We start from the raw sequence: 22,942 nt of genomic DNA, 5'->3' as shown, positions 1-22,942 counted from the left end.
AGAGTTTTAATAAAGACAAAGGTCTTGCTCTAAGAACTAGAATTCAATTGTAAACAAGGTGGGACAGCGGAAACGGACTGAATGGGTTCTAACCAATCAGCAGGGACAGACTACGGGGGTTACAAATACCACTGGCCTACACATACTCATGCATCCTCCCTGAAGAAGGCGGCAGAGATCGTCATCGCAACATTGGTTATAATCGATACCTGTACCCAGCTGGAAGCCCAAGAAGAGTAAATCTGATTTAGTCTGCATACAAATCTAGTAAACTGCACAGCACTGCTATCCACACTCCCCGAAGGAAAGTAGCAGCTGCTGTGCCTTGCAGCATCAGAAATGGACACTCATGCTGGCATAAGAATTTTATTCAGGTGTTCATATTGGAACAGGAATGTAATAGGTCACCATGTCAGTGCAGTTAAAATGGAATATACTATCTAAACAGAACAGCCTTGAATTACAAATAAGTACTTTAAATGCAATGGCTCTCTGCTTCCAGTTTTAAAGTGGTACCCATGCAAAATTTAAATATTTACAAGTGGCACCTGACAAATTATTCAGTGAGACACACTCATCCACCACAGTACAATGGATTTGTGTTCGAATAATCAATTTGAATTTGACAAATGGTGTTGCATGCATCTTGTATACTATCATTACTCAGTTGTACATTGTTAGTAATTTCTCACACCCTGCTCCCAATTAAGGTCTCTAGAGCTAAGGAGATTCCAGATTCCACCACGGAGCTTAGAAAAAATAGAGGGCTATGGGTAACCTTAGTAATTTCTAAAGTAGGGACATGTTTGGCACAACTTTGTGGGCCAAAGGCCCTGTATTGTGCTGTAGGTTTTCTATGTTTTTATGAAAACATAACAAAACCAAGCCTTCTAAAACACGGCTGCACTGTCTTGATGCCCCTTCAGTATTTTCTAACATTAATTTGAAGATGCAAGTGTTATTTCCTTGGACTAGGAACCAGAATTCAACCTCACTGAATTTTAACTTTAAAATTTATTGTTTCAAATAATATTCTCTTCAAGCTATTGCTTTTTATTTCGCACTGTAGTAGAATGCATTTATGGTTTGATCTATACCTTCTTGGGTTAAGTCCCACAGTGGAAGGCCATTAAAAACTACAAAATGTATGCCCCAGCTTCCAACGTTCAGATCAGCACCAGGGCTTTGAAGAATAGCAATTTACAAACAATTTTCAAATGCATGTCCAGGTTTGCAATAAGATCTTGGAGTTGATTTGTGCATTGTGCATCTGCTTAGGATCCCATGAGAGCTTTCCACATTTAAATGCATTGATTAGAAAAGCATATTTAAAGATCATAATTAAGACAAAAAGAGTTAAACCCCAATAAGCATATTAAGTCATTAAACGTAGGGCAAGGCCACTACTGCATTCCATTTGCACAAGGTGTTGCTCAAGCTATTCTCCGCCACACAATTGAAGGAGGATCTTCTTGTAATCTCCAGAACAGTCACCCTTAAAGTAAAAAAAATGTATAATTCAAGATGTAATGAAACAAGGTTTAAAAAGATAGACTACCACACCATGTATATCTATACTTAAAGCATTTATGACCCCATTGCTACAATTACTTTTGAATCCCAATTTATCTACTCATTAGCAGATAACAAAACATTAACTTTCTTTTTAGTACTTGTACCATAACCAGAGAATTCAATGTACATTAAGCACACCCATTGCTGTAAAGAAACCGTAGTTGCTGTAAACAGATACAAGATTATCAACACCCGCCTGAGTGATGTTGTATTTAGGTTAAATATTACCTAGAAAACTGCAATAGTGTCCAAGGTAGACATGAAAACTGAATCAAACCTGCTCTTTAATAATAACAATTTGCACATATCAAGTGAAATAAAGGTATTAGAAGGCACTGAGAATACTTAATATCACTGGCTTCAGGGCCAAAGCTATGGGAAAATTCAGCAATAACTTGCTGAAAAATGTCATCTTGAACTCGGCCCTCGACTGTGCAGTCCAGTTTCTTGCACTTGGTGGCACAAGCACACTGTAGATCAGCCACAGAGAAGCAGGCCACATTAAATTGTACTCAACAAACTGCAACAAATGTAAGGTTTGTCAGGAATATAATAGTCATTTTAAATAAATCTGCGTTTTAAAACAACATAATTTTACCGTCTTCTCAAAAAGGCTGGACAGAGCATTGCAAAATTACTGTTGATCTAATTGCAACTGTGTGATTCGGTAAAAACACGGAATAACTGGTGATTGATCAGGCAAAAAAAGTAAAAGCAAATAGTTTCTCATCCTGTTTTAGCCAAAGCTTGCCAGAATGGATTTGATACCAGAGTTTTAATTGAATTATCCAAATTAGATTACTAGCCTGTGCTCAATTTTAATTAGAACAGAAAGGGGAAACTGGATTGGTAGAGTGCTTCCAGTCTTAATGCACTAACAAACAGCAAAATTAATACTTGGAAGAAAATAGACAGTGACCACAGAGACAGCAGCATGGAACCAGATCTTTTGGCCTATTGTATCCGTATTAACCACTGGCACAGTTATTACCTTCTATGTGTGGGTTTCAAGTGCTCATCTAAAATCAATGTGAGGGAACTTGGTGAAAAAAATTCTCCCAATTTCTTTTAAGTCTACTGTTCTGTATGTTAACCTTCTGTCCTCTTGTTTATATACACCTCACAGCCTTCTTGCAAATGTAGCCCATCTAATCTCAGAAATCCTGATGAATCACCTCTTCATTCTCTCCAGTACATTACATCAGAGGTCCCCAACCTTGTTTGCACTGCGGACCGGTTTAATATTGACAATATTCTTGCGGACCGGCTGACCTGGGGGTGGAGGGGTAGGGTTGCCAACCGACAAGAGTAGCAGTCAAATATGTTGCGCTTACCCCGAGAAAGACTACAATGACCATAAAACCTTGCGCCAGCACCAGTGCGCATGCGTTACATGCGGATGTGTGTACGTGCCATTTTTTTCTGCAAATAGTTTTTGGCGATTCTGTTCGGGGGGGTGGGGGGTGTTAATCACGACCGGAATATAGGTGATAAGTGGCTAATACGCTCAATTTCATTTCTAAAAGGATTTATCTAACTAAATATTAAACACACAGTGCATATTTTCCTCACATGAATATAGTGATAAGTCAATTATCGGGGAGGACAGGGGAGCTTGAAGTCAGTGTTGAACGAACTTCCAGTAGAAGTGGTAGAGGCAGGTTTGATATTATCATTTAAAGAAAAATTGGATAGGTATATGGACAGGAAAGGACTGGAGGGTTATGGGCTGAGTGCAGGTCGGTGGGACGAGGTGAGAGTAGCGTTCAGCACGGGCTAGAAGGGCCGAGATGGCCTGTTTCCGTGCTGTAATTGTTATATGGTTACATAAGTAAGTCAATAGCATCATAACATTTTAAGTAACATTTGGATATTAAACACACAGCACATATTTTCCCCGTATGAACATATAAAATCATTGCAACACACCAATATCACTGTATCAGTGGGAACCCTGGGCTTGTTTCTCTACAACAAGACGGTCCTATCGAGGGGTGATGGGAGACAGCGATACTCGAAGGGGGTTCCTTGTGTCCGGTCTATTCCACAATTTAGTTTCCGTTGCATTCATTGCAGAAAACTCTGCTTCGCAGAAAAATGTTGGAAATGAAAGCAACGTTTTCAGTGCTTTTGTGGCTATCTTAGGATATTTAGCCTTGACTTTGATCCAGAATGCCGGAAGGGATGTTATATCAAACATACTTTTCAGCCCACCGTCATTTGCAAGCTCGAGGAGTTGATCTTCCCGCGCTGACATGGATGACGAGTGGGTCATGACTTCGCGAGCGTTCAAGCTCAACAGTGGGCTTGACAGGGAATGAGGAAAGGTGCAGCTGACTCATCGCCAAATCATATCGTTTCCTCGCGGCCCAGTAGCGCGTGCTTTGCGGCCTGGTGGTTGGGGACCGCTGCACTACATCCTTCCTAAATTGTAGCAAGCAGAGCAACAAGAAAATCTCACCCCAGCAGTGAACCCAATGGTATTGATCTGCTCTCAGGCTTCAGACTGCACAATTAACCCAGCTGAGATCCAACTTGTCATAATGCCTATATCCCAGGGGTTACTACCTCCTGGAGCAATCTCTCTTGTGGAGTTCTGAAAGCTCTCAGGTCACACCCGAGAACTGGTTACTTTAAAAGAGCAGAAAGCAGGAGCAAGGAATGAGCTACCAGAGAAAATGGAAAAGTTATAATGTTTAAAAGATAGTTGGACAAGTTCTTGGATAGGAAAGTTTTAGAGGAATGTAACATAGAACAGTGTTGTCCCAATCCAATTTAATTAGTAATCAAATGGCCAACTAAACTAATCTCTTCTGCATACACAGTGTCCATATCCTTTCATTTTCCTCACATCCATATGCCCGTCTAAATGTCTCTTAAAAGTTCCCAATGTTTCTGCCTCTACCACCACCCCATGCAGCACAATCCAGGCACCCACCACTCTAAAAAAAAACAACTTGCCTCTCACATCTCTTTTAAAATGAACCCTTCTCACCTTAAATGCATGCCCTCTGGTATTAGACATTTCAACCCTTGCAAAAAAGATATTGTCTTTCTACTCATACTCATCATCACCATGAGCCGTGTCATATGACATAGACGTTTGTGGTCTCATGACCATGATTGTTCTTGGCAAAGTTTTCTACAGAAGTGGCTTGCCATTGCCTTCTTCTGGGCAGTGTCTTTACAAGATGGGTGAACCCAGCCATTATCAATACTCTGTCAGGCGTCAGTGGTCGCATAACCAGGACTTGAGATATGTACTAGCTGCTCATATGACCATCCACCACCTGCTCCCATGGTTTCACATGACCCTGATTGTGGGGCTAAACAGGTGCTACACGTTTCCCAAGGGTGACTCTATCTATGCTCCTCATAATCTTATAAACCTCCATCAGATCTCCCCTCAAACTTCACTACTTCAGAGAAAGCAACCCAAGTTTATCCAAACTTTCCCTCTAATCCAGGCAACACCCTGGTAAACCTCTTCTGCATTCTCTCCAAAGCCTCGACTTCCTTCCTATAATGGGGTAACCATAACTGAATGCAATACTCCAGAAGCGACCAAACTAGAACTTTATAAAGCTGCAACACAACTTCCTGACTTTTGAACTTAATGCCTCGACTAATAAAAGCCATCATGCCATATGCCTTCTTAACCACCCCCCTCCATTAACTTATGTAGCCACTTTCAGGGAGCTATGAACTTGGACCCCAAAATCCCTCTGCTCATCATTAGAGTCTTGCCTCAACGTTTGACCTACCATGATGTAACATCACATTTGGCCAGGTTAAATCCATTTGCCATTTCTACGCCCATATCTGCAGCTGATCTACAGTATATCCCACTGTATTCTTTGCCAGTCTTCCTTCTACACTATCTACATCATCAGTCTTTGTATCATTTACAAACTTACTAACCCACCCATCTACATCATTATCCAGGTTATTTATATACACCACAAACAGCAGAGGTCCCAGCTCAGATCCCCACAGAACACCACTAATCACAGATCTCCAGTAAGAATTAGTACCTTTGACCAACACCCTCTCTTCTGTGGGCAAACCAGTTCTGAATCCAAGCAACCTAATCCTGTACTCTGAACGTAGGCCGAATCCAGAAAAAGTAGTCGAGCTCAGGAGGGCATCTTGAAAGGCATGGACAAGATGGATCAAGTGGCTTGTTTTCAGTGCTGTACAACTCTGATGCTTAATATCAAACTGACCAAGGTAGCAAATGACACTACCCAAGTCATAGGAAAGATACAGCATTGATTGCACCCTGGTCAGATCATTGTAAAATAGGTTGTTGTTTTTTTTTTAAGTACAATTTCGTAAGTGGTCAAATAATCAATATTGGTGGGACATTAAAGAGAATATCCCTGAGTTTGCTTGGAACAATATCCTTTACATCCACCCAAAGTAGATATTAATACATTGGAGTTTAATTATGGCTAAGTGTCAAGTGTTGAAACTTCCTCTACAACTGGTTGCAATCTTCTCGTCAGGAGGTCAAGGGTAGGTACCAACATTTCTGCAATGATTATCCTCAACACTGGTGCCCCATAAGTCAACCCTCTACTCTGCTCCCTGTACACTCACAAGGCCAGATTTTGTTCAAAATCTGTCTACAAGTTAGCAGATGGCGGTACTGTAGTGGTCAAATCTCAATTTCGAGGAGTCAGATTACAAGGAACAGATAAGAGTGCTTAACGGCATTGTCTCATGACAATCTTTTCCTCATTGTCAACAAAATAAAACAACAGGTTATTGACTTCGGGGGTTGTGGGGGGAGGGGGGAGGGCAGTGCACATGCTCCGGTCTCTATCAATGGCACAGCTGATAGTTGTAAGACTTAATTCCTAGGAATGAACATTGCTAATAACCCATCTTAGTCAAATCACAAGAAAGTATACCAGTGTCCCACTTTCTCAGGAGGCAGACGAAATATGGCCTGTCCCATTTACCATCACCAGTTTTTATATGCTCTTTGCAGAAAACATCGTAACTAGATACACCATGGCTTGGTATGGCAACTGCTTTACCCGAGACAGGAAGAAACTGCAGGGGTTGTAGACACTTCTCAGCGCATCATGGAAACCAGCCTCCACTCCATGACTATGTCAATACTTCTCACTGCTTCAGTAAAGCAGACCCCCCCCCCAAAAAAAAACACTCCCACCCTGGGCAATCTCTACCCTCCTCTTCCATTAAGCAGAAGAGAAAAAAGCTAGAAAGCACAGAAGATGGACTTCAATCTACCTTATTATGGTTTGGTTCCTTATTTTCCACTGCACTGCACTTCCTCTGTAATTATAACATTTTATTCCGCATTATCAAGTTCAGTTGATTGTCATTCAACTGTACACATGTATACAGCCAAACAAAAGTGTTCCTCTAGTCTATACCAAGGTGCACACAGTACATACCACTCACACATTTAACACCTAAGGTGATATTACCACTAGTACTTTAACAAATAATAGTTACGACACAAGTTTAAAAGTAAACAGTATAATGCTACTGGTATTTCATGTGTGATGAGCGATGTCCCCTCTAAGGTATGTGTGCACACACATCTTTTGCTACTAGTGCAGAAAGGAATTTAAACTGCCCACTAAAGGTTGTCACCCCCTACCTCATTGGCATGTTAAGTATAATTCACAATCGTACATAGTCACGTTTCCTTTTCTGGTTTCTGAAGTGGACGATGTTGACAACGTGGAGTTTGAGTTGATTTGTCTGCAGATTTTAGAACTGGCTTATTTATACTGATTTTACTGAAGAAATTATTGATTCGCTATGTCAAATTCCATAAGACCGTAAGATATGAAGAGCAGAATGAGGCCATTTGACCCCTTGAGTCTACGCCGCCATTTCATTATGGCTGATCCAATTTTCCTCTCAGCCCCAGTCTCCTGCCTTCTCCCCATATCCCTTCATGCCCTGACCAATCAAGTATCTATCAATCTCTGCCTTAAATATACATAAAGATTGGCTTCCATAGCTGCCTGTGGCAAAGAATTTCATAGATTCACCATTTTCTGGCTAAAGAAATTCCTCCTCATCTCCATTCTAATAGGATGCTCCTCTATTCTGAGGCTGCATCCTCTGGTCTTAGACTCTCCCACCATGGGAAAAACCTTCTCCACATCCACTCTGTCAAGGCCTTTCACCACTCAATAGGTTTCAATAATGTCACACCTCATTCTTCTTAATTCTAGTGAATAGAGCCATCAAACACTCTTCATATGACAAGCCATTCAATCCTGGAATCATTTTTGTGAATCTCGTTTGAAACGTCTCCAGTTTCAGCACATCCTTTCAAAGGGCCCAAAACTGCTCAAAATACTCCATGTGAGGCCTCATCAGTGCTTTATAAAGTCTCAGCTTTGAATCTTTGCTTTTATATTCTAGACATCTTGAAATGAATGCCAACATTGAAATTGTTTTCCTCACCACAGATTCCACCTGCAAATTAACCTTTAGAGAATCCTGCGCAAGGACTCCCAAGTCCCTTTGTACCTCAGGTTTTTGTATTTTTTCTCCACTTGGAAAATATCGATGTAGTCATAAAGAAGGCAAGACAGCGGCTATACTTTATTCGGAGTTTGAAGAGATTTGGCATGTCAACAAATACACTCAAACTTCTATAGTTTTACCGTGGAGAGCATTCTGACAGGCTGCATCACTGTCTGGTGTGGAGGGGCTACTGCACAGGGCCGAAAGAAGCTGCAGAAGGTTGTAAATCTAGTCAGCTCCATCTTGGGTACTAGCCTACAAAGTACCCAGGACATCTTCAGGGAGCAGTGTCTCAGAAAGGCAGCGTCCATTATTAAGGACATCCAGCACCCAAGGCATGCCCTTTTCTCACTCTCACCATCAGGCAGGAGATACAGAAGCCTGAAGCACTCAGAAATTCAGGAACAGCTTCTTCCCCTCTACCATCCGATTCCTAAATGGATATTGAAGCTTTGGACACTACCTCACTTTTGCTTTAAATAGACAGTATTTCTGTTTTTGCATGTTTTTAAAAAATCTATTCAATGTACATAATTGATTTACTTGTTTATTATGTTTTGTTTTTTTTCCCTCTGCTAGATTATGTATTGCATTGAACTGCTGCTGCTAAGTTAACAAATTTCATGTCACATGCCGATGCTAATAAACCTGATTCTGATTTTGATAGTCAACCCTTTCATTTCTTCTACCAAAGTGCATGACCATACACTTCCTGACAGTATTGAATCTGCCATTTCTTTGCCCATTCTCCTAATCTGTCTAAGTCCTTCTGCAGCCTCTCTACTTGCTCAAAACTACCAGAATCTCCACCTACCTTCATATTGTCTGCAAACGTTGTCCATCATTCAAATCTTTGACATATAACATAACAAGAATCGGTCCCAACACTGACTCCTGAGGAACACTACCAGTTACAGCAGCCAACCAGAACAAGCTCCCTTTATTCCTACTCTTTGATAAATCAGCCACTGCTTTATCCATGCTAGAATCTTTCCTGTAATACCAGGGGCTTATAGCTCGCAAGGTAGCCTCTTCTCTGGCACCTTGTCAAAGGCCTTCTGAAAATCCAAGTACGCAGTATCAACCAATTCTCCTTTGTCTATTCTGCTTGTTATCTCTTCATAGAATTCCAATAGATTTGTCAAGTGAGATTTTCCATTGAGGAAAGCATGCTGACTACAGCTTATTTTATCAAGTGCCCCCAAATACCCCCGAGACCTCTTCCTTAATAATTGACACTAACATCTTCCCAACCACTGAGGTCAGACTAACTGGCCTATCTAGTTTCCCTTCTTCTGCCCCTCTCCCTTCTTGAAGAGTGGTGTGACATTTACAATTTTCCAGTCCTCCAGAAAAATTCCAGAACCTAGTGATTCTTGGAAGATTAATACTAAAACCTCCAATCTCTTTAGTTCTCTGAGAACCCTGAAGTGTACTTCAGACCTTTCAGTTTCCCAAGAACCTTCTCTCTAGTCTCTCTAGTAATGAGAACTTCACACAGTTCATGCCCCCTGATACCTGTAATTCCCACCATGCTGCTAGTGTCTACCACAGTGAAGGCTGATGCAAAATATTTCAGTTCATCCATCATTTCCTGGTCCCCCATTACTATCTCTCCGGCACCGTTTTCCAGCAGTTTGAAAACCTCTCTTGCTTCTTTTACATTTCAAGAACCTATTAATCTCTGCCTTAAATACACCCAATATGCAGTGCTGCAGCCAGTCAGGATGCTCTCAGTTATGCCCCTGTAGGAAGTTCTTCAACCGTCTGAGATGAAGGAGATGCTGTTGTGCCTTTTTCACAACACAGCCGGTATGTACAGACCATGTGAGATCCTCGGTGATGTTTATGCTAAGAAACTTAAAGCTGTTCACCCTCTCAACCCCAGATTCATTGATGTCAATAGGAGTTAGCCTGTCTCCATTCCTCCTGTAATCCACAACCAGCTCCTTTGTTTTTGCGACATTGAGGGAGAGGTTGTTTTCTTGACACCACTGTGTCAGAGAGATGACTTCGTCCCTGTAGGCCATCTCATTATTGTTTGAGATTAGGCCAATCAATGTAGTGTCATCAGCAAATTTAATTAGTACATTCGAGCTGTGGGTGGTGACACAGTCATGGGTATACAGGGAGTAAAGGAGGGGACTTAGTACACAACCCTGTGGGGCTCCAGTGTTGAGAGTCAGAGGGGTGGAAGTGAGGGAGCCCACTCTCACCACCTGCCAGCAATCTAACAGGATCCAGCTGCACAAGGCAGGGTCAAGGCCGCGGTCCTTGAGCTTCCTGTCAAGCCTGGATGAAATTATGGTGTTGAATGCTGAACTGTAGTCCAAGAACAACATTCTCACATAAGCATCCTTCTTCTCCAGATGTGCAAGGATGGTATGTAGAGCAGTGGCTAGTGTGTTGTCTGACAATTTGTTGTGCTGGTAGGCGAATTGTACAATTGGGTGGTAGGATACTACAGATGTAATCCTTGACCAGCCTCTCAAAGCATTTGCTTATTATTGAGGTGAGTGCAACAGGACGCCAGTCATTCAGGCATGTTACCTTGGTCTTTTTTGGTATGGGGACACTGGTGGATAGTTTCAAGCAGGAGGGCACTCTACACTGGGAAAGAGGAAATTAAAAACGTCTGTAAACATACCTGTCAGTTGTGCTGCGCACATCATGGCTTTGTGGAAAATTTTGTGGATGATATGAAGATAGGTGGAGGGGTAGCTAGTGCTGAGGAAGCAATGCAATTGCAGGAGGACTTTGACAAATTGGAAGAATGGGCAAAAAAGTGGCAGATGGAATACAGTGTTAGGAAATGTATGATAATGTATTTTGGTAAAAGGAACAATAGAGCGGACTATTATCTAAATAGGCAGAAAATGCAACATCAGAGGTGCAAATGCCCAGAAGATTAATTTACAGGTCGAGCCTCTGGTAATAGCAGCAAATGCAATATCGGCATTTATTTCAAGGAGAACAGAATATAAAAACGAGATAATGCTGAGGCTTTATAGTACACTGGCCAGTCCGCACTTGGACCCCATATCTCCAAGGATGACCATGTAAAGTTTGACCAATTCCTTATAAAGCTCAGCATTACATTCTTGCATTTATATTCTAGTCTTCTCAAAATGAATGCTAACATTCCTTACCACTGATTCAACAAGGGAATCTTGCAAGAGGACTCCGAAGTTCATTTACACCTTTGATTTTCTCCCCTTTTAGAAAATAGACCACACCTTTCTTTCCTCTACCAAAGAACCTGACCATACACTTCTCAACACTGCATTCCATTTGCCATTTCCCCATTCTCCTAATCTGTCTAATCCTCTGTAGCCTCTCTACTGCCTCAAAACTACCTGCTCCTTCATCTATCCTTGTATCATCCGCAAACTTGGCCATCAATTCTGTCATCTAAATTTTTGCCATACAACGTAAAATAAAGCAGTCCCAACATAGACCCCTGTGAAACACACTACTCACTGGCAGCCAACCAGAAAAGGCCTCTTTATTCCCACTATTTGCCTCCTGTCAGTCAGCCAACTTTCTAATATGGTGGGTTTCCAGAACTCAGGACCCAGGTATTGATCAGACAGAAATATATACATCAATACCTGTGATGTACTACTTTATAGCTCGAGGTTCGGGAGATCACAAAAAAGTTTAATATTTGATAAGGATAATCTTAGATCCTGATCAAGCCTCTACTGAATGTGGAAAATAGACTCAGTGGCCACTAACTTAGGTGCAGATGCTGCTGTGGCCCATCCACTTCACTGTGTGACTTGCTGTGCGCTTAGCACTCTTCTGCATAGCACTGCTGTAATGTGTGGTTATTTGAGTCACTAACATCTTCCTATCAGCTTGAATGAGTCTGATCATTCTTTTCTGACCCCTCTCATAAACAGGGCATTATCACCCACAGAACTGCTGCTCACTGTATTTTTCTTTTGTCTTTCCCATGCCATTCTCTGTAAACTCCAGAGACTGTTGTGCATGAAAATCCCAGGAGATCAGCAATTTCTGAGATACTCAAATCACCCTGTCTGGCACCAGCAATCATTCCATGGTCACAGTCACTTAGATCATATTTCTTCCCTATTCTGATGTTTGGTCTGAACAACAACTGAACCTCTTGACCATGTCTGCATTTTTTTATCCACTGAGTTGCTGCCACGTGAGTGACGGATTAGGTATTTGCATTAACGAGGTGCAAAAGTGTACCTAATAAAGTAGCAACAGTGTATGTTGCTTATGGGTTATTGCATAGGGCAAAATGGCCACCAAATCCCACAAAATCCACAGCAAGATGCAGGCACCTGTGTAAAATATTCTACAGGCTCTAGTGTCTTGTACCTGTGTTACTATTTCATTTTTGATACAAATCACATTCCTGGGGAGGGAGGTAGTCATATTTACACAGTACATTTGAAGCCTCTCATTTGAACACTCTAGTAGGAATTGCATTTTAAAATCAATAAGTCCAAATTGCCTAAGCCTTTCAAAATTGATTTAGATCCTGACAAACTTAATGTTAACTGTGGTAAATATCGTATATCAATAGTACACATCAATACAGATGTAATTATGAACTATACACCATAATACACAATTCTAACTTAAAATGATTTCCCTAACCAAGAAAATTAACTTAATATTCAAGAAGCCATCATGTTAGTAAGTTTTAAGCAAACCCAGTTCAATTGTTAGTTGGTGATTATCAACTATTATGATTGTTTTCCATTCTAATTCCAAATATATCTATTCTTCTCTTCACCCACCTGCCTTCACATACTTAAACTTGTAGATGTAGTGTAATTGAGATTTTACTCCAAGGCCAAAATCAGATGGTCCTACTGAATCATCATTTCCTAGATGACAGGATAACTACATAGCCCTTTGATAAAGGTGTTGATGAGCCAAGAATTCAAAGCCCACTGCTCTGTGTAACCTGACCTTGGACTGCCAACTTTTACCATCCTTCTCCAAGTGGAGATTTGTGTGAAGCTCCCAGCAGTAATGGATACACAGCTCCCGTTGGGTGACTAGACATTATAATACAAGGATGCCAGATCTTTGAAAGATGAACTTGTTATCCACCTCTTCTGCTTCCTGAATAGCTCTTTGACAAAACCTCACAGAAAAATATATCATGTATTATAACTGCTGATCTGGAATTAACGCCCACCATTGGGTGAGGTCGACCATGGATGTTGCATCCCAGCTGTGTGATATGCAAGCCAGGGCAATACAATATGGAGAGCAAGCTGTTGCCCACATAGCAGGCAGCTCCTCTCATTGATGAATCCAAATGAACAGTACAGACCAAAACAGTTTTGCACCTATGGTGTCACAGGAGTTGTCAGTCATCGGTAAACTCAACATAGAATTGCCTTACGGACTCCAGCTCTACATTTTCCCTCGGGTTTACTCCCGAAGCCTTCTCCATGAGTGGGTATAGCCGCAAGGCAGCAGAGGTTAGAAATCAGAGTTTTCCTTCTCCAAGATGAGCTACCAACCACTGCTGACGATCTCCATCTGCACAGAGCGACTGACTTTAAGGTGCCAATAACCTAGCTTTTGTCTCTTCTCCTGTCAGTAGAAATGGTTTTGCCAGGTATAGCAACTAAACCATATGTGAAGGCGAGAAGTTGTACTTGGTTGTCAGAGGCTACTTGAGACACAGACCACTCAGTCCATTTAATAGCTGGTGGGAGCTTATCCCTACTACCAACCCCAGCTATAACAACCTCAAGTCAAGTCAAGTTTATTGTCATTTCGACCATAAGCTGCTGGTGCAGTGCACAGTAAAAATGAAACAACATTCCTCCAGGACCATGGTGCTACATGAAACAACACAAAAATACACTAGACTATGTGAGACAGCACAAGGATACACTGGATTACGTAAAACAACATAAAAACTGCACTAGACTACAGACCTACACAGGACTACATAAAGTGCACAAAACAGTGCAGGGCAGTACAATGAATAATAAACAAGGCAATAGGCACAGTAGAGGACAAATTACAATATAATAATAAATGATGTAGATGTCAGTCTAGACTCTGGGTATTGAGGAGTCTGATGGCTTGGGGGAAGAAACTATTGCACAGTCTGGTTGTGAGAGCCCGAATGCTTCAGTACCTTTTGCCAGATGGCAGGAGGGAGAAGAGTTTGTGTGAAGGGTGCCAGGGATTCTTCACAATACTGTTAGCTTTGCAGGTGCAGTGTGTGGTGTAAATATCTGTAATAGCAGGAAGAGAGACCCTGATGATCTTCTCAGCTGACCTCACTATCTGCTGCAGGGTCATGATCCGAGACAGTGCAATTCCCGAACTAGGCAGTGATGCAGCTGCTCAGGATGCTCTCAATACAACCTCTGTAGAATGTGGTGAGGATGGGAGCGGGGGGGGCGGGTGGGAGATGGACTTTTCTCAGCCTTCGCAGAAAGTAGAGACGCTGCTGGGCTTTCTTTGCTATGGAGCTGGTGTTGAGGGACCAGGTGAGATTCTCTGCCAGGTGAACACAAAGAAATTTGGTGCTCTTAACGATCCCAATGGAGGAGCTGTCAATGTTCAGCAGAGAGTGGTCTCTCCGTGCTCTCCTGAAGTCAACAACTATCTCTTTTGTTTTGTTCATATTCAGAGACAGGTTGTTGGCTCTGCACCAGTCTGTTAGCTGCTGCACCTCCTCTCTGTATGCTGACTTGTCATTTTTGCTGATGAGACCCATCATGGTCGTGTCATCGGCGAACTTGATAATGTGATTCAAGCTGTGTGTTGCTGCACAGTTGTGGGTCAGCAGAGTGAACAGCAGTGGACTGAGCACACAGCCCTGGGGGGGCCCCCGTGCTCAGTGTGATGGTGTTGGAGATGCTGCTCCCGATCCAGACTGACTGAGGTCTCCCAGTCAGGAAGTCTAGGATCCAGTTGCAGAGGGAGGTGTTCAGGCCCAGTAGGCTCAGCTTTCCAATCAGGTGCTGAGGAATGATTGTGTTGAATGCTGAACTGAAGTCTATGAACAGCATCTCATGGGCTAATTTACAATGACCAATTAACCCACCGAGTCTTTGGACTGTGGGAGGAAACTGGAGGACCAAGGGAAATCTCACGCAATCCATGGGGAGGATTACAGAAAATCCTTACAGAATGGCGCCGGAGTTGAACTCCAAACTCCAATGCCCCAAGCTATAATATTTTCATGCTAACTGTTATGCTATCACGGTGCCTAGTCACACAGCATTTAATTCATCCTGTCTGAAGTTGAGAATACAAAATATTATGTCCATTGAGTGACTGAATTACAGGCATGAGAGCCTCTGTTCGGCTTATACTAAATTACAAATGCAAAATATCCACCATTTTATAGAAAACAAAGGCTACATACGAGTTAAATTTTGGTTACTCATCAAAAAAGTGCATTTCATTTAGACATACTTCCTATTATTGTTGGGCACTAACCTTGATAAAGGAATACAAAGACTTTCCATACATCCTTTGAAATGCTTCTCTAATGTCCAGCATGTCAATTTCACACCGAGATACCATCACCCTAATTAAAGTGCTGTCTTCTGTACCAACTCCCTATAATCAAGAAAACATGTAGTTAGGTATTCATTTTCATTCCTTAGGGACAAAAAGGCTAATTTTAGACTAGTTAATCTTCATTACAACTTTGGGTTGCAGGCCTCAACCCAGAGGTTGGGTGAGATTTGGACTAGAGGTCATAGGTTAAGGGTGAAAGGTGAAATATTTAAGGGGAAACTTCTTCAGTCAGATGGTGCTGCAAAAGTGGGACAAGTTGTCGGTGGATGCGAGTTCAATTGCAACATTTAAGAGAAGTTTGGATAGGTACATAGATAGGAGGGGTACAGATAGTGATGGTACAAGTGCAGGCTAATGGAACTAGGCAGAGTAACATTTCACACAGACTGGATAGGTCAAATGGCCTGTTTCAATGCTGTGGTGTTGTATGACTCGATACAAGTCAATGATAATAAATGCGATTCTGAGAGATTATGGTACATTAGATAAGGTAGTTTTAGTCAATATGCTGCAGCAGTCTGGATTTGTGTGACAGTGAATATATCATTACTTGCATGCTCTGTGGTTTCTTGTCCTTTAATACAAAAACAATTAGTTATTAACTATGATCTGCAATGTGCAAGTTTCTGATACTAAAGTGATATGTCACTACTACAGGGCGTGACGACCCTGCCTTACACGAGTCCCGGGCTCAGCTGGCTCTGGCTGACAGTACCCGGTATGGGCCCCTATCCAGGGTTACGGATCCCACTGCCTTGTGGGTATCTTCGGGAGAAGGGAAGGCTAAGGAGTAAACCCTACACAAATCTGGAGTGGAGCCCCTAAGGTGGTTGGATGACATATCACGTCACCTCCCAGCAGCTCCTGCAGCCAAGCTGATGCCAAATGTACTGCTTTGCATTCCTTTGGACCACATCCGCAAGGCCGAGAGGGACACCTTGATGTCTGGGTAGCCCAGGATCTCCATATTTATCGCCCGGGTCTGTGCCCCGGAACGGGAGCATCCATTCTCTACTTAGACAGACGGAGGCGATGAAAGTGACAAAAAAGAATGATCTTAATTGTCTGTAAGTACTTAGCAAAATGGTACTTACACCAATCATCGTCTCTTCACAAAAAAAAATCAAAGTTACTAAGTCTACAATGTAATTGTCAAATCAAAAATGATTTCCAAAACTCACATATTTTATAAGGACACTGAGGAACCTTTGCCACAGGAGTTATTGTGATGCCTTAATATTAAGTGTGTTTGATTTATGATTATATGGAAAGTTTGAGTTAAGGCATCTGAAATTATTTCTCAAGGAATTAGCAGCAAATTATCTTTTTGCCAATATTGGCTCTCAATTCTCCATGCAGAGAAACACTAGAGGAACGTCTGCAGGTAGTGTATTTTCCTGTGAAAAGCATTTCATGCTATCAACTACACAAGGCAAAACTTTGGTATTGCAAGGAGTAGACTGCCTTTCTATTTATCTCTGGAACACAGATTTCCAGATCTGGGGGCATATATAATCTTGACACTAACAGAAAATGCATTCAGCCTTTAAAGTTTCGTTCCCCAGTTCACTAAATAAACACAAGAAATATTAAATAAAAATTGTAACGCTACATTGACAAATCGGCAAGATCTTTATGCCTGACTCTATCTAAAGGTTTTGGGTGCAGGCTCTTCTGAACTGACCGATAGAGGGGAGATGGCCAGGATAAAAAGATGAAGCAAAGTGAGTGGAGCAAGACCTTGCAGGTGATGGGTGGGGAAGAATGGGGAGGGGGAAGGTTAGTGTCAGAGAAGGTGGCACTGAGAGACAGGCTCAGCTATGATCGATTGAGTGGTATGTACATCAGTGGGTAGAGGAAAAATGACTGGCCCTTGCTTTACGTTAAACACAGGGCACCAGCAGGAAGATCTCATCTCCCAGTATCTTGGCAGGCAGCACCAGTTAGATCCTACTGTAATATATCAAGGGACATTTAGTACTCTCCTCCCCATGATGCAGTTCAAGGGATCAACAAGTGTATGGTTTGTATTGGAGATCATGGCTGAACAAGTAGTGCCATCTCAACAACCTGGGATTATCAAAGGCAACAGTAGGGTGCAAGGAAACTAAATTAGTTCTGGGTCTTGCAGGAAATGGAAAAATAACTGCAGCTGGAAATGAAAATGAGAAAATATGATCTGAAATTGTTGATCTTACTTAGACTAGAGTCAAAATCTGATACTGATTGGAGTTCAGAGCAACAGACAGAAAATGCTGGAGGAACTCAGCAGCTCAGGACTGAGGAAGGGTCTCAGCCCGAAGTATTATCTCTTTATTTCCCCCCTCCATAAATGCTGCCTGGGCTGCTGAGTTCCTCCAGCATTTTAAGTGTGTTCCTCTGGGTTTCCAGCATCTGCAGAATCTCTTGGGCTTCTGATTTGAGCACATGTTGATTAACTACTTTTTGTCTCAGCAATTGAAATGAGTTAAGGAGAATAAATCCAAAAGCCAGACTGTCTCCTCTTGCTCAACCAGCTACAGCCATTGCCAGAAGTACATCACAAAACCTCCACAGGAGTGATTACCAATGGACTTTACATTTGCAGTTAATTTACCTTCATGGAGTTGTATAGCCTCTCAGCAAAGTAAGCAGGTTGGTTCTTCATGTTTTTCACTGGAAGAGAGGATTAGAAGTTAGTTATTCCAGAGGAAACTGCATGCTGAAAAGGGGTTGGGAAAGCATGGTAACTGAACTCACCAATTGCCAGTAAAGCATCTTCCAAGCTGCCTGACATCTCTCCCTTAATGCTGGCCTCAATGTCCTTTTTAGCAATCTTCTTGTACTCTTCAAATACTGTTTAAAGAGAGAATACACACTTTGGTGATAACAAGCAAAATTAATACGTCCAATAAATTCCTGGTTTGTACAGCACCAGAGACCATTCTCTATTACTCTGGTCAGGTGTACAATTGCTTCTCTTTTCACTACTTGTACACCATTAGGGGCTCACTAATTCTATATTGTGTGTTGGCGCGTGGCCAAGTGGTTAAGGTGTTGCTCTAATGAACCAAAGGTCACTAGTTCGAACCTCAGCTGAGGCAGTGTGTTGTGTCCTTGAGCAAGGCACTTAATCACACATTGCTCTGCGACGACACCGGTGCCAAGCTGTATCGGCCCTAGTGCCCTTCCCTTGCACAACATCAGTGGCGTAAAGAGGGGAGACTTGCAGCATGGGCAACTGCTGGTCTTCCATACAACCTTGCCAAGGCGCAAATCCATGGTCTCACGAGACTAACAGATGCCTAAAGAAAGAAGAATTCTATATTACTCAATTGTCTGCCTTGACCCAGTCAATACTCATCTCTCAAATAATGTTACCAAAACAGATGAGCTTCACATTGCTTTTTGTGGAGGTGTTGGTTAGTATATTGGAAGGTAGCACCACAGAGGTAGAAGATTGGTCATAATCTGACCAAATGGCAAAACAGTGGGTAGAATTTTATATTTAATATTTCAGAATGAATTTACAGTTTTGTAAAATGTAATGTGACAAAATGGAACCTGTGTGATCCAAGAGTGCTATGCTGGTTTGTTTTGTTTGGAGAGAGGCTTACAAGAACTCTGTGTGTGTCTTATGGTGGGAAGAGGGATGTATTTATGATAAGGAATGTTTTGACAACAGAAAAATAGGACATAGCTGTCAAGGGGAAAGAAGCCTCAAAAGTCAAATGGACTGATTGAAGAGTAGATGCCAGGAACCAGAGACAGATGCAAATAACAGAGGAACACCATTATGGGATGGAACAACCTAATTACTGGTCTCTATAAAAGTGGTTTGTTTTGGGCTACAAGACTGAAGCTACCTACCAACTTAACGGATGGAGGTAGATGTTCCTTGCAAGTAATAAACACAACTGCAATTTGATCCTTTGAATTTGTTGTAGTTTGTTACTAGATCTTAGAAGACCTAGCTGAATGGAACATTACAAAGTGCAGCGAGACATTCAAGTTAAAACAAAAAGCGCAACATGTTTGTTTCTTCACAAAAGGAAGAGAAAAATGGTCAAGTAAAAAACAGAGTACAGCATGTGCTTCTTTGGGAAGGGACAGAGATAGAGAGTTAAAAAAAAAATGAACAAAATTCACAGGTCCATAAACAGTGAGAACGAGGTGACAATAATCATAAATTTAAAGAAAGCAGAAAAGGCTGGCTACATCAGAAAGATAGACGTGTTTGACTACATAAGAGATAACCGGATATTGTATACTGCACAAATTGAGAAGCATTTTGAAGCAAATGAATAGCCAATGAGAAATAAACACCAGCTTTGCTGAGTGTAATGGGTGGAAGAGCATACAGTTTGCTTAGAAGTTCATTTGCTGCAAACAAACCAGCCAAAATGAGCTTTGCTGATATTGTGAAAATAATGCAGGAACATTTAGAATTGAAATCACTGTTGATTGTAGAATGCTTTAGGTTTCAAAAGGTGGAATGAAGGAAGGGGAGTCCATTTCAGTGTATATGGCTGAACAGAAGAGATTGCCAAGTTCATTAATGAGCTTAATGATGCACTGAGAGATTGTTTAGTTTGTGGAATCTTACAAGAAAACATTCAAAAATGGCTCCTAACTGAAGCACAACTCACATTTAAAAGAGCAGCTGAAATTGCTGTATTAATGGAAACCACAATCAGAGATGCAATTACAGTCAGGAATGAAAATCAGTGTTAACAAAATTACAACATCTCAACAGAAAATGGCCTGGCTAAACAAATAATGTTACCGTTATGGCACAGGTTCACATACACCAGACTAATGCAGATTTAAAGATGAAACTTGCTCTTTGTATGTGTCCTACTTTGTTACATTTTCTGCGTGTCAGGTAGACAAAAAAATGGATTGCTCAGTGAAGAGAAAAAGATAAAGTCCAGTTTCAAAAAGTGCACTAATCTGCATACTATTAATGAAAAATCTAATTATGATGAGAGCTGACAGAGTGACACAGGACTGTGTAACCTTGAGATTTACAGTGTGAAAACTGACATGAGACAAGCAACACACACAAAATGCTGGAGGAACTCAGCAGGCCAGGCAGCACCTATGGAAGAAAGCACAGTCAATGTTTTGGGCCGAAGCCCTTTGGCAGGACCGGAGAGTTAAAGCTGAGGAGTAGATTTGAAAAGTGTGGGAGGGGACGAGAATCACCAGATGATAGGTGAAACTTGGAGGGGGAGGGATGAAGCAAAGAGATAGGAAATGAACTGATGAAAGAGACATAAGGCCATGGAAGAAAGAAAAATGGGGGAGGGGGGCGGAGAAGCACCAGAGGGAGGCAATGGGTTGGCAAGGAGATAACATGAGAGAGGGGCAAGGGGATGAGAAATGATGTGGGGGGGAGGAGGGAAAGGGAGGAACTACGGGAAGTTTGAGAAATTGATGTTCATGCCATCAGGTTGGAGGCTACCAAAATGGAATACAAGGTGTTGTTCCTCCAACCTCAGGGTGGCCTTATCCCGACAATGATAATGGACATATCAGGATAGGAATAGGAAGTGGAATTGTAATGGGTGACCATTGGGAGATCCCGCTTGTTCTGGCGGACAGAGCATAAATGCTCGGTGATGTGTTCTCCAAATCTACATCGAGTCTCAATGATATACAAGAGGCCACACCAGGAGCACCAAACACAGTAGACAACCCCAACAGACTCACAGGTGAAGTGTCGCCTCACCTGGAAGGACTCTTTGAGGCCCTGAATGGTAGTGAGGGCAGAGGTGTAAGGGTACGTGAAGCACTTGATCTGCTTGCAAGGATAAGTGCCAGGAGGGAGATCAGTGGGGAGGGACAAATGGACAAGGGAGTCCCTTAGGGAGTGATCCCTGTGGAAAGCAGAAATTGGGGGGGGGATGGAAAGATGTGTTTGGTGGTGGGATCCAGTTGGAGGTGGCGGAAGTTTCGGAGAATTCTGTGCTGGACGCGGAGTCTGGTGAGGTGGTAGGTGAGGACAAGAGGAACCCTATCCCTGGTAGCGCGGCAGGAGGGTGGGGTAAGAGCAGACGTGTGTGAAATGGAAAAGATGCGGTTAAGGGTAGTGTTGATGGTGGAGGAAGGGAAGCCCCTTTCTTTGAAAAAAGAGTGCATCTCATCTCCTCTAGAATGAAAAGCCTCATCCTGAGAGCAGATGCGGCAGAGTTGGAGGAATTGAAAGAAGGGGGTTGGTATTTTTACAAGCAGCAGGATGGGATGAGGTATTGCCCAGGTAGCTGTGAGAATCTGTTGGTTTATAATAGACATCGGTGGATAAGCTGCCTCCAGAGATAGAGACAGTGAGATCGAGAAAGGGAAGGAAAATGTCGGAAATGGACATGGTGAAATGAGGGCAGGGTGGAAGTTGGAGGCAAAGTGGATGAAATTGACGAGTTCAGCATGGGTACAAGAAGCAGCACCAATGCAGTCTCCCACACCATCACCAACCATATTGACTCCAGGGATCTCCCATCTACTGCCACCAACCTCATAGTTCCCGCACCCCACACCACCCATTTCTACCTCCTAACCAAAATCCACAAACCTGCTTGTCCAGGTTGAGCCATTGTTTCAGCTTGTTCCTGCTCCACTGAACTCATAGCTGCATACCTTGACTCTGTTTTATCCCCCCAGTTCAGTTCCTTCCCACCTACATCCGTGAAGCCTCACATGCTTTTGATCTTTTCAAGGATTTCAGGTTTCCTGGCCCACATCATCTTATTTTTACTATGGATGTCCAGTCCCTATACACCTCCATCCCTCACCAGGAAGGCCTCAGAGCTCTCCCTGTATTTCTGGACACCAGACCCCAGCCAGTTCTCCTCCACCACCACTATCCTCCCACCTCCTTCAAACAAAAAGGGTAGCCATGGGCACTCACTTGGGTCCCAGCTACGCCTACCTGTTTTTTGGCTACGTGGACAGTCTATGTTCCAAGCCTACACTGGTGACCGTCCCGCACTCTTCCTATACTACATCGACGACTACATTGGTGCTGCTTCCTGCACCCATGCTGAACTCATCGATTTCATCCACTTTGCCTCCAACTTCCACCCTGCCCTCAGATTCACCTGGTCTATTTCCAACACTTCCCTTCCCTTTCTTGATCTCACTGTCTTTATCTCTGAAGACAGCTTATCCACTGATATCAATTATAACTACCTGGAAGATACCTCGTCCCACCCCGCTACTTGTAAAAACGTCATCCCCATTCTCTCAATTCCTCAGAATCTGCCATATTTGCTCTCAGAATGAGGCTTTTCTTCCTAGGATGAAGGAGATGTCCTCCTTT

General features: G+C 42.4%; 1 protein-coding gene across 3 annotated transcripts in view; it reads right to left on the bottom strand.

Annotated features, from left to right (window-relative positions):
• Positions 1 to 329: 329 nt before the first annotated feature.
• The window catches only part of LOC134351135 (annexin A4-like), a 113,264-nt gene continuing 90,651 nt past the window's right edge, over positions 330 to 22,942 (bottom strand). For all 3 annotated transcript variants that reach the window (XM_063057240.1, XM_063057241.1, XM_063057243.1), the window contains exons 10-13: positions 18,382 to 18,477; positions 18,239 to 18,297; positions 15,559 to 15,681; positions 330 to 1,495 (exon numbers count right to left, since the gene is read on the bottom strand). In XM_063057240.1, coding sequence (XP_062913310.1) covers positions 1,439 to 1,495; positions 15,559 to 15,681; positions 18,239 to 18,297; positions 18,382 to 18,477 — 335 coding nt within the window. In that variant the 3' untranslated portion in view covers positions 330 to 1,438. The remainder of the gene's footprint in view (positions 1,496 to 15,558; positions 15,682 to 18,238; positions 18,298 to 18,381; positions 18,478 to 22,942) is intronic.

This window comes from Mobula hypostoma, chromosome 8, assembly GCF_963921235.1.
Source record: "Mobula hypostoma chromosome 8, sMobHyp1.1, whole genome shotgun sequence".
Classification (NCBI taxonomy): domain Eukaryota; kingdom Metazoa; phylum Chordata; class Chondrichthyes; order Myliobatiformes; family Myliobatidae; genus Mobula; species Mobula hypostoma.
Note: the sequence above shows the minus strand (reverse complement) of the source record. Positions and strands in the feature narration are given on the sequence as shown.